General features: G+C 40.9%; 1 protein-coding gene across 1 annotated transcript; it reads left to right on the top strand.

The window, feature by feature from the left end:
* Window positions 1-2,411: 2,411 nt before the first annotated feature.
* IRS4 (insulin receptor substrate 4) lies at window positions 2,412-15,649 on the top strand. Its single transcript, XM_063432129.1, has 2 exons — window positions 2,412-5,836; window positions 14,821-15,649. Exons 1-2 carry the CDS (start codon window positions 2,623-2,625, stop codon window positions 14,823-14,825), a joined length of 3,219 nt encoding a protein of 1,072 aa, XP_063288199.1. The 5' UTR covers window positions 2,412-2,622; the 3' UTR covers window positions 14,826-15,649.
* Window positions 15,650-17,505: the final 1,856 nt, after the last annotated feature.

Below are 17,505 nucleotides of genomic sequence, written 5' to 3'. Positions count from 1 at the left end.
AGCATCCTTGAACATTTTATTAATTTACCATCTAAAAAGACAAAGCAAGAGATGTAGGGGAATTGTTCCACTGTTGGGTACAATATTAACCTAGAACACACATGTGAGGTGTAAGAATAGGGGAAGCCATTGGTCTGGTCCCTCAAAATTAGGAAGTCTAGGAAAAGCTATTATTCTACACCCCACTAGCTTACGTTACTAAAGCTACTTATTGGACTACTTGAAACAATTGTTTTTCCATCAGACTCGCTTTAAAACAGATGAAAAGTCTGATTTTTGATGAATGGACTCATTTTTATGTTATCATTCTCAACATAATAACCACCTACCTGATGTAGCAACCAAAACGATTACTAATCTGTAGCCTTTGTGTGAGACTAGATAATATTCTCTTTGGACAGAAAGGTAGCTTATTTCTCAGATAATTACATTTATTAATGTGATAAGAGTTATTCCTAAATAACAATTGTAATTCTATTTATATAGAAAACAAAACAATTACCCTTCTTATGACTTCACTATAACAAAATTGCCCCAGAATTACCCTTAATAGATAAGTCCCATATGTTTTCCTTGAAGGACATTGTATAACTACTTTGGAATCTATCCCCCCCCCCCTATTTTTACCACAAAATTGGTGACTTTATATTTAAATAAGTGATGCACAAAATCTCATTTATCACACAACACTGAGAATGTTTGCTCGTATTTGTCTTGTGACTTAATAAAATACTCTAATTGTTACAAGTTGTAAATACAGCAACGATTTATTGATTTTTCTAATCATTTGAATTAGGTCCCTGATTTCATTTTTTATGAATTGAAATAGACAGTTCCCCAGTGACAGTACTTATACATTTAGTTTTTCACTCCCAAAGCATGGCTTCCCTGCTTGGTGATTCATTAAAAAAAAATATAAACACCGATAAATTAAACAAGGCACACACAATCAAAGTATTGTGTAGGTGACCAAATGATGCTTTACTGTGCATCACTGTCACTTCACCCCCCTCTGCATAATAATGATGACTTATTCTGTGTGTGGAGGTTGCCATGAAACCAGAATGACAATATTGTCATGACAGGATCTGATAAAGGAGGGGGTTTAATAAATAATACAATCATATCCCCACTATTATTTGTATGGTTTGCAGCCAGTGACTAAAATACACAAGTGATTTATACTTTACATTTTATCTTACACTCAATAATGATTATTTACAGATTAAATCTCATTAGTATTGCTCCTGAATATATTACTTTTTTTTTTTTTTTTTTAAATATATGTTGACAGCTCCCTGATTAGGTAGATATCCCATTTGGACAATAGCCAGCCAGTCAATGACTCGTTTATTTATCTGTGGTGGATATTTTAATATAAAATGATGAATATAATAGATAGCTGTGTGTGTGTGTGTATATATATATTATACATATTTATTGTAGTAAAGTCAAGCTCTGCCTTCACGTGGAGCACTGTGCTAAATTAATTCAGCATTATTTTTTTTACTTTCATACTACATATAGCACAGCACACTGACTGACACATTCATCATAAAAAGGACAAAAAAAGTAACATTTAATTTATTTATTTGTGTTTTAGTGCGTACATATGCTTCAGCCTGCCATTTTACTTAACGTTTTCTGATCCATTGACATATTTTATCCGGCAAACATCGTGAACGTATTATTATTTTTGTGTTGTTGTTTGAAGGGCGTGAGAGGAGAAATGATTTTTATTTCATGTATTTATTTATATATATTATTATATGCAGCGTGTAGGCTAAGTGACGCATGATTTGTCACGGTGTGTGGAAAGGATGATTAGGTTACTGCGCATAGGAGCAGTGAACGCTACGCCGCATCCATTTGTTTTGCGTGTTTTCCCTGACACCATCCCCCCCACACCCCGATCCGTAACCGACTCTCCCCAGACTGTTGTTTACTTCTCCTCACAACCAGCCAGGAGTTTCCCGCCCACCGAATGGGGCGGTAACCTTAAAAAAAAAAACGTGGCTCCAACCAATCACAGCACGACAAACCTTAACTGGTCTCAAGCGCGGCCAATCACTTCACTTGTAAGCCCCGCCCCATTTCTGCTGCCCGACCTCCTTTACTACTGTCCGTCTTTTGCAGCCAACGTCGCGCGCTCCTCCCCTGCAGCTACCAATCACAGCGCTGTTTATATCCCACAGCGTGAGTAGAAAAAAAAAATACAAAAAAAAAGAAAATAACCTATGGGCGGGGCGTCACTCTCTGCCCATTTTAGGTGACGCCCCCCATATATCCGCTCGCCCGATTGGTCGGTTAGCTTGTCAATCACTGTTGCCAGATCCACCTGGCACGGAGGACTGCCGAGGAGGGCGCAGGTGACGCAGGCGGGCGGGGTCACGTGTTGTTTTCGCCGTGTCGCTCTCTCTCCCTCCCCCGCCGGAGTCTGTCTGTGTGAGTGCGGCAGTAGCAGGAGGACCCGGTGTGTGTGTACCGGCCAGTGAGGAGACTCCGCTATCCCTGACAGCGCGCCATGTCTGCTCCATAACTGCCGAGCTCGCCGTGTGTCGGCTGCTTAATTCATTCCTCCCTCAGCGAGCAGCCGGCTCTCTCCTCACACGCAGCCCCTCCATGGCGGGTGTCCTGAGCACCGAGGAGGACCGCAGCAGCAGCCGAGCCGCCATGAGGGTGCTGCCCCCCAGCCCGGAGGAGGGCGCCTACCGGCGGGCGGGCGGCCCGGGGCTGTCCCAGGTGCAGGAGGAGTGTGTGAGCGAGGCTCCCGCCGCCGTGCCCGGGGAGGAGGACGTGAGGAAGCGCGGCTACCTGAGGAAGCAGAAACACGGCCACAAGCGATACTTCGTGCTGCGGAGCCAGAGCCACCTGGGGCCGGCCCGGCTCGAGTACTATGACAACGAGAAGAAGTACCGGAGCGGCCAGCGGGGCGGGGGGGCTGCCGGGGCCGCCTGCCATCCCAAGCGGGTCATCCCCCTCTACCTGTGCTTCACCGTGAGCCGCCGGGCCGACGCCAAGAACCGCTACCTGCTGGCCCTCTACACCAAGGACGAGCACTTCGCCATGGTGGCCGACAGCGAGCAGGAGCAGGACTCCTGGTACCAGGCCCTCAGCGAGCTCATCAACGAGAGCAAGAGGGCCTGTCTGGACAGCGAGGAGCTGGAGGAGAACTACGGGCCCCTGAGGGCCGGCACGGTGTTCAAGGAGGTCTGGCAAGTGACAGTGAAGCCGCGGGGTCTGGGCCAGACCCAGAACCTGACCGGGGTGTACCGGCTGTGCCTGTCCAGCAAGGCAGTGCACCTGGTCAAACCCAACTCGGACGTGACCTGCGTCCACTTGCTGCTCATGAACATCCGACGGTGCGGCCACACCGAGAACTTCTTCTTCATAGAGGTGGGACGCTCGGCCTCCACCGGCTCTGGGGAGCTCTGGATGCAGGTGGATGACTGTGTGGTGGCCCAGAACATGCACGAAATCTTCCTGGAGACCATGAAAGCCTTAAAAGCCTACTCGGAGTTCAGACCCAGGAGCAAGAGCCAGTCTTCGGGTACCAACCCCATATCTTTTATCACTACCAGGAGGTATCTGGGCAACCTGCCTCCTAGCCAGACAGGACTGCAGAGAAGGTCCAGGACAGAAAGTTTGGCCGGTACTCCACCTACGTCCAAGAACAACAACTCCTACCGCTTTAGGACCTCCAGTGAGGGTGAAGGTACAATGACCAGGCCCTTCAGGTCAGTGACTGGTAGTTTGATACACTTAAGTGCTGCCCGGATAAATCTAGGAAAGCAGGAAGGTACTGTCAGATATGTGAGAGCACCTTTTAATTCTGGGTACCACACCAGGTCTGCCTCATTGCCAGTCTCCCAAAATCTATCTGGTACAAGTCCTATCAGTGTTAGTTCAAGTAGTGGGAATGGATCTGTACCTGATACACTAAATAAACCATCAAGTTCTTCTACATGTGGCTCTCCTAGTGATGGGGGATTTATTTCCTCAGATGAATATGGCTCAAGCCCTGGTGATATAAGGTACTTTCGTGTCAGGAGTAATACTCCAGATTCACTGGGAAACACCCCCCCAATTCAAGAAGAAAATACCTTAAGTGACTACATGTCCATGAGCACCCAAAGCAATCCTGATGCTCCAGATGATTACATGGAAGGTGACAAAGGTTTTAGGAAAAGAACATACTCTTTAACAAAGCAAACCAATCCACTACAGCACAAATCCCAGACAGCCATTTCTTTAGAAGAAGACTCAGAAGAGATTAACAAGCAGTTTGCCTACTCTGAATCACCAAAGTTGAAAGACAGCAATCACCCAGAGGATTACAATAATGGTATTATTGATTCCCTTTACAACCAAAGCAGGAGTAAAGCCAAGGATGATGGCTACATGCCAATGATGCCTTCTCATTCATATGACAGTGACTATTTGCCAATGGCTCCTAAAAGTGTTTCTGCACCAAAACAAATAGCTAATAGATGTTCTCCTCAGGCAGATTCAAAAGGGTATATGATGATGTTTCCTGTAGCTAATTCACCTATTAGAAATTTGTATACTGGAAGTAACACTAAAGATAGCCAGGCGAAAGTTACTAATGGAGGGTATATGGATATGTCCTATGGAAATTCTTCCACTGTGAAGCAGAATGGTACTAATCTCACTGGTGGTTCTAAAGGGTTTACATCTTATTTTTCACTACCTAGGGGCTTTAAGAGTAAAAATAATATTGATAACAGCGAGTATGTTCCAATGTTTTCCCCTGGAAAGTTACTGAATCAGGGGATTGAAACTCTTGCTGATGTGTCTAGGGAAGGAACATCTAATGGGGTGGCCAAGGTTGAGTTAAAATCTTCCAACATTATCCTGGATCAACAAGATAGGGCTACAAGACCAACTAAACTTACCTTGGCTATGAGAGAGAGCAATACAATACCAAGAATGTTTGACCACTCTTCAGTTGAACCTACAAGTCCAGGAGAATACATAAACATTGACTTCAGTGATAAAGCAAGTAGTACTCCATATTCACTCTCAGCAGAAGGGTCTCCATCCTCTTTAGGATCAAGCTGTGACCATAGACACTCTCCTCTATCTGATTACATGAGTGTGGATATTGATGTGCAGTCTCCAAAAGCAGAACTATCTAATTCATTAACAGACATTTCAACTTATGCACGGACCAGCATTTCTCAAAATCCGCCTTGTACAGAATATGCTAAACTCCCAAGTGGTACAGCGTGTGTTAGCCCAACAAACCAAAATGATGACTACACTACCATGACTTTCAATTTGGCAATGACTCCTCCAAAACCCCTTTCCAGTGAAAATGGAGCAAAAATTGATAGTCCTTCATCTATTGTGAATCGCCTGTGTATTGGTGAAGTGTCCTCTTTTAATGGTGGTTTCCCTCCCGTTCCCATCCCTACATCAGAATCTATAGCTGGTCCTAAAGTTATCCGTGCTGACTCGCATGGCCGGAGGCGGCACAGTTCTGAGACCTTTTCCTCTTCCAACACAGTGACTACTTCCTCATCTTGCTTTACTGAAAGTGGGAAAAGGCACAGTTCTGCCTCTTTTGACAATGTTTGGCTGAGACCTGATGAGAGTTGTGGTGAACAAGAGTGTAAAATGTCAAGAAATTGCTCCACAGGGTTTCAGAATGGCTTAAACTACATTGCGTTGAGCATGCATGATGGTGTCCATGAACCTGCACCAGCATTGTGCCATCAGCAGCAAAATGGGAGCAGAAATTTGGAGAGTGGTGCATATGTCAGCATTGACTTTTCAAGAACAGACTGTTTGAAGTGCCCTGCATCGAGAAAAGGTTGGTAGTATTAAAATAAACTTTTTTTTTATTTTTATTTAAAAGGAACACTATAGGCACCCAGACCACTTCAGCTCAATTAGGGAGGACTTGCAAAGGCTGCAGGTTTTTGAATTCTTTTTAGATTGCCCCAATGACAACATGCATGGTTTTCATTGGGAATATATCTACTAAATATTGATTTGTCATGTGCAGTGTTCCTTAATGTAAACTGTATTTTAAAACTTAAATTTTTCCCTTTTGTGGGTTTTCCTTCTCCCTCAAATTATATAGCGTACTACCCATAAATTACTTACAAATTCAATTCTACTTTTAACTGGGTCACTTGTCTTGCTATACATTACAAAATAACCACATTTTCCCTACACTTTCCCTACACTACCTCCTTAAAATCCTGCATGACATCTGTTTCAGCCATTTGGACTGGTGCTTTGGCTGACTTGTTTGCCTTACAGACTCAGTTTAAGATATTAACTATCCATGTTCTACAGCTTGTGCGTGGGTATCTTGTTTACTTGGCATTTAGATCTATAGCCTTATTTAACCGCTTGCTAAACTAACACTTGATTTACATACTATATGTCCATGTAGTTAAGCAGTGTATTTTTAGATATTTGTGTATGTATGTATGTATATGTGTGTGTGTGTGTGTATGTATATATATATATATATATATATTAATTTTTCTTTTGTTTTTCAAAGGTCAACATAGTGGCGGGTTGAGGTACAGAAAGAAGAGTTTTGGAAAGTTTTGATTTTTGTTTATGCAACATCATGTAACGTAACATTAGTAATCAGGTTAACAGTATTAGCAGTTGTAACATTCAAAGTTTGGTTGTACATATTGAGATGCTATGCTGAGTTTACATTTTTCAGTTCAGTAGTTCTTTTGACCGTTCTGTTTTCATTGTAAAAGGGGGTGGGGGTTATGGGGATCTGGGAGGAGGGGTACGGAATAAAAGGAGGGGGTTAGGGGTTTGGTAAAGGGGGTGGGTGCCTTAACATTGCTTTTGACCCTTTAGTGGTGCTATGTGTTGACAAGGCTGGTGGTCCCCCTTAATTTTCCCTGCTTAGGGTAGGGTTTTGTATCCCTAGGATGCGTGGGGTGGTGTCTGCCGTGTACGGCCCTTTTTGTCTTGGTAGTTGGTCAGGTTCAGTGTGAAGTGTCCCTGAATCCACGTGTGGTGAAGTGGGCATAGCGGTTCCGCTAAGTGATGGAAGTAGCGGTCTTGGTGGGGTCTTATGGGTACCAGTCTGTTGGTGTGTAGCGTTCTTGCCGTGTGCCCACCGGTTCGGGATGGGTTTGTTGGGTGTGTTCTATAGTTTGGTTTGTGAGTCTTGTTGATGATGGTATGAATGGTTTTTGGTGGGAGTGTGTTGGTGGGTAGTGTGGAAGTTGCCGTGTCCAGCACGGTGTGTGGTAAGTTGTGTGTGCCGTGTAGTGTAACCTATGTATTTTTTCTTTTTACTTTGCTCTAACCCCATTTGGACTGAAGTTTAAATCCATTAATACAACTACTTCACCATGCCACTTGTTCTGCAAGGGTTAATTGACTACATACCAATGAAATAAAATAACTTGTACAGCACACCCAAACTTTCAAGTTCAGGACTCCAAACCCTTTAGAATAATGTTGTGTTCCTGTAAATGTAACTTTCAAATGTGCATTACAGAGCATCTATGTTGTAAAGTAAGAATTTGCATGTCTTTGCAGCAAAATGTGTGGTATTCATTCATTGTAGTTTTTCCTTGGCAATATTTCTGGCAAGGAGTACGCATGTGCATTGTGCAGTGTTGTCTGGGATGCAAAATTCTGCAGTTTCCTTTTTGCTGAGAAATGCTAGTCCAACCACTATGGAAACGGTGTTTATTATTTATAAATTGACTACATGTAAATTAAATCCATAAAATCCCTCGTAGCTGCTGGCATATTTCATATTTAAATGTGCCTTTTATTTTGCATGGCTATTGCACCTGTAACCAGCAAAACATATCCAAATACTGTGTGGGAGGGGGACAAAAAGTCTCTTCCCTTTTGTAAATTGACTCCCATGGTGTTCACATTTAATTTCTTTCAAAATTAAAGGGACACTGTAGGCACACAGACTACTTTATCTCAATGAAGTGTTCTGTGTGACTTGTCCCCTGTTTTAACCCTGCAAGTGTAAACATTGCTGTTCTGTATTAACAGCAGGTTTTAAATGCCCATAGCGCCTGTCATTCTGCCACTAGAGCTAGGAATAGAGTGAAACATTATTTGTAACAGATGGTCTCGTAGAAACAAACTGGCGCAGCACAGTATTTTACCGCAGATGCACACTAGTCTCAATGTTTTCCTATGGAAAACACTGGATTGGCTGAGATAATCAATCACAGCCGAGGAGGTGGGGCAGTATTGCGGAGACCTAACCTTGTGGTAATGGAGATCTAAACTGCTGCCAGGACAGTAAAGCATTAGAAATACAAAATTTTTATATATATATATATATATATATATATATATAATTTTTTTTTTGGTTGCTTCAGCTTCCAAAATAGCAAAACGGTCTAAACCGCTGTGTGTGTGTGTGTGTGTATATATATATATACTGAATCTTTTAGTTTCTTTATGTTGTATGTATTGATGCAGATAAAGTGTACAGGAATCATGCATCTAGCAAAATATATTTTGAAATAAACCATTCTGATTTCAGTTGGTGGGCCCCCCTCCCACTAGTAGTTCCATAATGTTGGTGTGTCTGAGGGTATAACAGAACTCCACAGCAATAATACTTAGTCATTTAAGGAATTATGCAATTGAACAGGTTAAAACACAACCTAGAATTGGGGCTATGTTTAACCATCATTAAGTGCATGCCACTTTTATGTTCAGAGAAAATAGGGCTTTCGTTTCATATGTAATATTATATTGGATGGAAGAGATGCAGTTTGGTGTTTGGCCCCACCTGCTTGACTATATCCTATGGTAAAGCATTGAACTGGCTATTATTCATTCTGATGTTGGCCAAGTAGGCAGTTTGGGACCAGCGCTGGAAAAAAAGTGAGTCTTACTATGATTTTAAGGGAGTGTCAAACCACCTAAATAGGTTCTGACAATCCATGCAAGTCCCCCTGCAGTCAATTTGTCAAACTGCCAATTCATATTATGTGATTGCGGTGCAATTACACAACACAGATTGGTTTCAGGGGGACAGCTTCGGTTGTGAGGCAGTCCTCCCTGATCGGATCCGGTGCGGAGGGTAAGTGTCTGGAGTGCCCTAGAGTTGGCGTGTGCAATGCTGCCGTATTGGCATTAGAGCCCTTTTGTAGGACTATATAGCACGCTCTTTTTTTCAGAAAGGTGTTAAACTACATAAACGCGAAATCTTTTTAGAAATCTGTCTGTGCAAATGCTTTTTCTGTTTTGTAGAATTTTTTGCCGCATAAATTAGTACGCCACTTAAAATGTCCCACACCGGCTCTGCCCCACCCAACACCACTTGCACACCTAAAATTAAAATGTCAATCTTTGTCTGTTTCAAATCGTGGAAGGTATGTGCATATGTGACAATGGTGGGTAAATGGGCAAGCTTGCATGCGCTTGTATGACATTTCTCTGCAGGTTCCAAAGTGTGCAAAGTGTCCTGATGACATGGCAAGTTTTTAGTTCTGGTAAGCACTTTTTAATGTGTTTATGTGAGGGTAATAGTTCTACCCTGCAGCAGTAGTGGAATGCCAGAAGGTGGAGCTAGGGCCAATTAATTGCCAACTGGTAATTTCAGGCTGACCATATATGTGTAAAAAATATTTTTTTAACAATTTAAAACCTAACTGCTGCTTCTTTGGAAACTACACCAAAACACTGAAAATCACCTCCCTCCGCAGGGTTTTATTTATTTATTTATTTTTAAACCTACAATGTGGCCCAAAATTAAGGTATGTTTTAATCCATGAAATTCACCACAACAGATTATATGGGTACACATACACCCTGACACAATACAAAGTGGCTGTTGCATTTCAATGTCAGTGTGGCAGTTTGAAAGAGTAGTCAAATGTTGCAACATTAATGGACATACATAAATAAACTATACTGTATACCTACTTTTTGGCCACCCTGTATATTAGGATTATGACATGACTTAACAATCTAGCTCAGTGCAGGTATAAATAGCCTGGGTACACAATGTGAATCAGGAAGAAAACACAGGGAGCCTAGATGGAGGCATCTAGTTCCAGGATAGGTGTTTGGATTTCTTATTTAATGTTATTTTTCAGACTTCACAAAATTTGCTAAACAGTGACAGTTTTCATTTTTAAAGGAACTTCCACAATTATCGATACACCATAAAGAAAGGTATTACAAAAGATGCCCAAGAATTATGCTATCTTGTTATTCAGGATGTTTTTAGTCATGTAACTTATGACTCCAGAACTTCTTAAAAGCATTAATTTCACACAGAAGTTTGCGGTTTGTATATTGTGTAAAGCTTCCTGCATTTATTGCCTTTCTCTTAATGTAGGACTTCCTGTTGCAGGTTACTGTTGCAGCTATGCGTTGCATAACTTTTTTACTCGTGTACATACCATGTCATAATTTCAGTCTTCATTTAGAAGAACCTGTTGGACACTTACCTAACCTTATGCTCCCCACCACCGTGATCTCCTTACAGTTCTGTAACACCTGCCTGTGTTAATCAGATTTGCCATGCTTTGGGAAGCTTCCCCACGCAGGACAACATCCACCGTATAGCCTTCACGGACACTCCCCATGGTTTATGACCGGGATTGACAAATTTATTTGGAATCAAGGAGACAGCTAAAGTTAGGATCCAGTCCTTTTCAATGAGAAATATGCAATTCTTAAAGGGACACTGTAGTCACCAGAACCAGCAGAGCTTCATGTAGTTGTTATGGTGACTATATACCATGCAGGCTTTTCACTGTAAACACTGCCTTTTCAGCAAAAAGTCAGTGTTTACATTGCTGCTTAGTAACACCTCTAGTCAGTCACTCAGAATGCCACTAGAGTGTCCTGGGTCACTACTGCCCCACATGCAGCACTGACGTTCAGGGTCTCCAAGCTCTGCATGCAGGCGCTGAATGTTCCTCATAGATTCATTAATGCAATGCATCCCTATGAGATGTGGATTGGCACATTTGCTGCGCATGCACAAAATCCTCCCAATCATTTCATAAGGAAAGCATTGACTTAGCTGAGATCATAAAGATTGATAATCTCAGCCATTGAGGTTGTACCAATCGCAGTGGGAGGGCAAAAAGGTGAGTAAAAACACCTTCCTCATGCGATTGGAGGGGTCAGGTAGCTAATGCACGCACACATACTGACAGATGCTCCGCGTGCGTGCACACACTCTGACACGCTCACTTGTGCTCTCTCACTCTGACAGGCCCACGCTACCTTTAGGAGAGCTGAGTGGGTCTTTCCCTGGTGGCCAGTGGGGCTGCTCTATTTCTTCAGTACTCTTACTGCAGCTGTTCTCTTCCTGCTTGCTCTCTGTAATCATGCAGTGGCTGGAGTGATGTCCTATTCCGGCTCCCGGCATCATTAACCCCTTAAGGACCAAATTTCTGGAATAAAAGGGATCATGACATGTCATGTCCTTAAGGGGTTTAACAGCGCAAGGGAGCAGAGAGGAGCTGCAGTTAAGAGTACTGCTGCCTCAGCCGGCTGTGTCCTTGCTCCCGCAGGCGGCGGGCTCCATGCTGTACAGCGACTGCCTCCTTCAAAGCTCCCTTGACGGTCACATTAAAGAGCTGTCAAATCTCAGGCGCAAGGGCGAAATTTCTTTCGTTTGCGATATTGCTCTATCCAATTGTCAAGCACATCACCCTTTTTCTGTCAGCCAAATGTGCTCGGGGTCATGAAATGTTCACTGGAGTTTTTTCTTTTTTTGGTTTTGTTTTGTTTTTTCTTCTGGACCTTTTTGTTGCTTGTTCATTTAGTATGTGTTTTTTGCTGTTGGTATTCTAAATAGCACTATTTCTGGTCTCTCTGGTGGTGGGTGCCAGTTCATTTTGTTAATTCTAGAACTAAAATGCATTTTTGTGTAGTCTAATTTTTAATGGTTCTTGACCAGCTTGGATAAGTGTCCCCTCAGTCCATAGGGAACACCAAAATCTTAGATGCTACAATTTCTTTTATGAGGACTTCAGATGTTGTTTTGGCTTGTGGATTGTCTTATTATCTACTATCATTATTTGATGTGGGGGTTTATGACTGTACCAACAGCCATACATATGTAATCTGTCGTCTGGGGCTAAGTGGTAAAATGTTACTTTACTTGCCCTTACCTCGTCTTTTAAACTACCCTACTGCAATACTGGTAGAGGATCTTTATGTTCTTCTGACAGGGAGCTCGAAGCACCACACAGACGGACTAGAGTGGTAGGGAAATGTTGAGTCTTATTCCTGCTCTCTGCTCCAAATCAGGTGAACATGAAGATCCTCTAACACCAGTCTGCATGGCTTTGCTAAAATGGTAAACCGCCAGATGTGCTGATTGACCTCTACCACCATTGCTGGTCACCTATTTATTTTTCTCCCCCCACTATTGTCCTAATTAATCAAATGTTCATGGGTGACTTGAGTGTAGCAAATCAATAAATGTCAAAATTCCATTCGTACATTTTTCACGAGTGAAACTGAACATGGCTGCTTTTCAGGCTCTGTTGTAGTTATGAAACCTCCATAAGTGTGCAAATTTCAAGGGTTTGGTGGCAGCCCAGTATGCCATTTGAACCTAATATTGTAACTATACCCAATTCTTCAGATTACTGCAATTGGGTAGAAGCTTCTTGTATCATGTCCCATTTTTAACATTGCAAGCTGAATAATTCTAATGTTGTGTAGGGGAAAGGATGTACTGTACTGACTGTTTTTATTTTAATTTTTATTTAAATACGCTCCTTGATTGTCTGTAGTACTTGGTCATATTAAAGCCAGAATATTGGGCTTTTCATCCTCTTTTATAAACCATTACAGAAGCCAATTATGTTTTAACCGGAAACTTTGGCATTCAATAGGTTAACTCCTAATACTATTCATGACAAAACATTTCCTCATTAGTAATTTATCACTGCTGATTTTGTACTTGAATGGCTTCTGGCAGAACCTTGTTTAACAGGCTGCTGATCACATGATTTGTTAGCTACATCTAGTAAACAAGTTTCCTTGGAACAGATCTGCTTTTCTGAGAATGTCATTCTGAATTCCACGTATTGACGTTTTCCTCTAGTTCCGTAATCCGTTAATTAAAAGTGGTAAAGGCAAAGTATCTACAAACCTAAAGGAAACTACTTGTCTCATTGGCTTTTGTTGTATTAACAATGAATTTGTATTAAACATGTGTTTTTTTTTTTTTTTTTTTTGGCCGGGGTTTACCGAACCGGTGGTTTACCGAACATTTAATACGTTTTCACATATGGTATTTGTGGATGGATTCATTGCTACTTATTAAAACCAGTGGTTCCCAATTAACTTTTCCCCTGGAGCCCTTTCACATGCGCTAACGTGAGACCCCCCAAAAGATGTTGCCGTCATAGCGCAGATAGTAAACAGTAGTACTTGGGAGCAGGTGTGCTTTTGTATGTACAGTTGGTGTTTGTATATAATGTTATTGTTTTGATACAGGGGTGTGTTTGTATTTGCGTGCAGGGGTGTGCTTGGATGTAGTGTTGGCTTTTAAATGCAGATGCACATTTGTGTGTAGTATTAGTGTTTGAGTGAAGGGTGTGTTTGTATATACATTTGAAATTTGAATCCAGGGGTTATTGTATGTAATGTTTGCTGGGATGGTGTATGATTGATGGGATTTATGCACATGATTGCTACATACATACATGCATGCACAAATACACTCAGACATCATTACTCTTTGACTCTCATGCGCATATACGCGCACTTGCTGACAGGCGCACATACACGCACTTCTTAACAGACACACAATGTATGTAAATTTTTTTGTATTTTTTTTAACCTTTCACTCCACCCAACCTTTGGGAGTGCTGGCATGGATTCTCTATTTCCCTGGGGTCCAGTGGGGCTGCTGAGCGGCTGGCGTGTGGTCCCAGTGGGGCAAGGGAGCAGTAATCTTACTGCTTAGCACTCTCGCCTCGCCGCCTGTCTCAATTAGCGGCGGCCATTTTGTTTCCCGCAATTGTGGCGGAACCCCATTTAGGTTCTTGCGGAACACCAATTGGGAAACGCAGATCATTTGTCTGTAAGTTGGATTTTAAACCATAAAATACGCATGTACGTTTGGATAGGCAAAAGGATTGTATAGGTTTTATTTATAGATGACAAATGTAGGCGGATATACCATACCACAGACTACTAGACCTAGGCTTCACTTGTTTCAGACTTCAAATTGCAGTATAATAAATGAACATTCTGGGCACCAGAGCACCCTTTACTCTCTGAAGTTGGTATGGTGCCTGTAGGTACTGGGCACAGCATTCATTTTAGGGGTTAAACCAACTTGCAAATGACTTAAATAGAAAGTGGGCTAGACAGCGGCTGTCCTCCAGGTCCTTGAGTCTCCTCTATCCCTAGGAGCAATGTGGAGTCTGACTGGGTGCCAGTGGGTATCTGCTGCCTATTGTCTGTTTACCATTTGAGAAAAATGCTTTAGAAATGTTTGTATATTTGTGGCTTTTTTTTTTTGTTCCCCAATGTAAAGCTAGTGATAGGCTGAGAGTCAGCTGAGCCTATCACCAGAACTCAGACTGATTTCTTTATTGAAGGCAGGGATGAACGGAGTGACACAGGGGCCTGGAGGACTGGCACAAGATAAAGTTATGCATGCTCAGTGTTCTTATATAAAAAGTGCACATCTTTATATGTCTGCTTTTCAGTTAGTGCTTCATGCAATGCATGTGCGTCTTTGTGTATATAGATCTCACTATGTATGTATTTGATATATTTCTTAATTTTTACAATGCACTGTTCAGAGTTACTGATTTTTATTTGTATTTTCCACAGACTGAGTGAATTACCATGGAAACCAATGGAGAATGTCACCCCAGCCCTTTCTAGTTGAAAACCAGGATAAGGTGACTTAGAAAGACAAAATGCGTGAAGTTGTGTTGAATTTCAAATGGATTCATACCTTTCTCAAACAGATTAATGTACAGCCATTTGAAGCTTATATAATGGTATTGAAAAAAGGAAGCCGCTTTTTTTTTTCTCAACACTTATTTTTATGAGAAATGAAATCTCATAAGGAGTCTCACTATTTGCATATGAAATATTGCTATGTATTTAACAAGCGGGTCAGACTTGTGAAATGGAGCAGAGACTGCTTCCACACTGCTGTTTTGGGGGACTTGTACAGTATAGATCTGCTCTTCGAGCCTTTAAAATAGGTGCCATAGTGGTACCCAACAGAATAAACTTTATGACTCTCTAAGGAGGTTCCTTAGGGATAGTGACTGTCTGCTTCCTCATTGCTCTATATATATTTTTTTTTTCTGGTACAAAAACTATTAAATATGTAAAGTTGAGAAATATTTTGAAAGTATAATTTTTTTTTTTTATGTCAAAGTCTACGTATTTTACTTGATCTATATAACAGAAAGATGCCTCCTATGATGAACAAAGATGCATTTCTATGGTACATAACTTTAATTTTAATATTGCAGCTCATGTGATCCCCAATCACTGCCCCATTTTATTTATTTTTTTGCACCCTACTCATTTTAGAGTATTGCACATTTGTCTCCTAGGAGTAAATGAGACTTGCTTATCATAAAGGTACATTTATTTTAAATCTGCTATGTATGGTGGAAATAAACATAGGGTACACTTTTTTTTTTTTAAATATATAAAGGTACATGTTATTGTGCCTGAGCCTGAATTGAGAAGAGGTAGCATTTCCTAAAAGATGTAAAGATTTGTTTGCCCGTTGATTACGTGAGGTTTTTTCTTTTTCTCAATCAAATCTTTCCTAGTAGTATATCTGAAATAAATGAATGGGGGGAGGGGCAGGGGCAACCTTACACCATTAAATAGATGCTCATTGACAATGTGCTAACAATGCTTTGAGGAAAAAGGGTTACGCACCTAAAAGAATTAGAATGTTTCTGCATGATGTTGGTGACTAGTAAACTGTTTAAATAGTAATGGGTTTTCATTTTCCTTAGTGTATCTTGCTGCATTTAGTTAGTATTGTGCTCCCATGTAAAAGCTTGGTGTTGTCACTGTGAACCCAGTTTGCTGGAGCACAGGCTAGACCTGATTATCTATGTATGACATTTGTCGGCCATCATAGAATAGTTGCAATTTACATCTCCACTAAATTAATGAAGCCCTTTTTATCTCATCAGTGAAATGCTTTCATAAGATTGAGAGCTTACCAAATCTAGCCTCATTTCTTGGGGACCATCTAGTAAGGAATGGATATCATGTGTTTTGGTTGCAAGTTGGCGAGTACTATTGTGAATTTATTTATGGTTCTAAGTTTGATTTGCCAATATTGGTGAGGACAATTGTCACTAACATTTTGATATATATATTTTTATTACATAAAAGCATTAAAGATGTTCTTGCTGTGACCATTGCAGAACTAATTGATGCATGTTTACTTCACATGGTTGTAAGGTTTGAGAAATCCAAAACCCTGTAGGTACTAATCTTTCAGAATGATCCATTCTACACTTTTTTAAATGTATATTTAAATGCCATACTTTTTTTTTTTTTTTTACACCGGCTTTTTATATGGATTTAATTTTTTTTTCTGTAGATCCACTTTATTTTCTTTGCAGCTGCCAGTTCTAAACTTTATATGGATAACCTCAACCTTAGTTATATGTGAGTTTAAAAAAAACAAAAAAAAACAGGTACAGCATAAAATATGCAATCTTAGTTTACAAACAAAACTAATTTATTCAGTATTGTGCTGGAACATAACTTGGGAGTATGTAAAGCATCACTAGATATTATCTTCCAGCTGCCAGTTTATGCTGCTGTATAGTTTAAAATTACCAATGCTGAAAGCAGAATTGTTTGTCATGTAAATTTAATTTCATATTGGAAAGTTATTTTGTCTGTACAAATTAATAAAAGATATGGTTGGTACTGTTTGTTGTGTTCTGTCACTGCTTCTTCTACCACCTGTCCAAAGTGGTTTTTGTTTTTTTTTCTTTTTCTTTTTTTCTTTCTGTAAATGTTAAAAAAATTAAATGGTATCTAAGTTGGAGAAACGGTCTTGGGCATTGTATGAAATGTAGATATGATGCACAAATATATCTCTATCATCTCTCTATCCACGTGAGTCCAGCACACACTCTCTCACGGTCTTGTACTTGCCTGGGTGCTTACTTCAGCCAAAATGTACATGATCCAAGAAAAGTGCACTCACAGGACTTTGTAGATGTTTTTCCAATTCTTTTATTGTGCAATATAAATACTCCTCATTTGTGTCAACATTTCAGTCCTCTATGGTCCTTTTTTCAAGAGGACTGAAAAGTTGACACTAATGAGGTGTATTTATATTGCACAATAAAAGAAATGGAAAATCTGAGGCGTCCTGTGAGTGCACTTTTCTTGGAATACATCTGGTAAGTTTGCCTATAAATCTACAGACTGCTCCTTCCTCTGTGCTGTTACTGCCTGGTTTAGATCTATTTCCTGTTCAAAGGTCCTCAACACAAACTGCCTAAACTTCAA

This window comes from Pelobates fuscus, chromosome 9 (genome assembly GCF_036172605.1).
Source record: "Pelobates fuscus isolate aPelFus1 chromosome 9, aPelFus1.pri, whole genome shotgun sequence".
Classification (NCBI taxonomy): domain Eukaryota; kingdom Metazoa; phylum Chordata; class Amphibia; order Anura; family Pelobatidae; genus Pelobates; species Pelobates fuscus.
This window is presented reverse-complemented; position numbering and strand designations above follow the sequence as displayed.

What these genes read in the sequence shown, in the direction of transcription:
- IRS4 (XM_063432129.1), top strand. Translation starts at nt 2,623, where the DNA reads ATGGCGGGTGTCCTGAGCACCGAGGAGGACCGCAGCAGCAGCCGAGCC.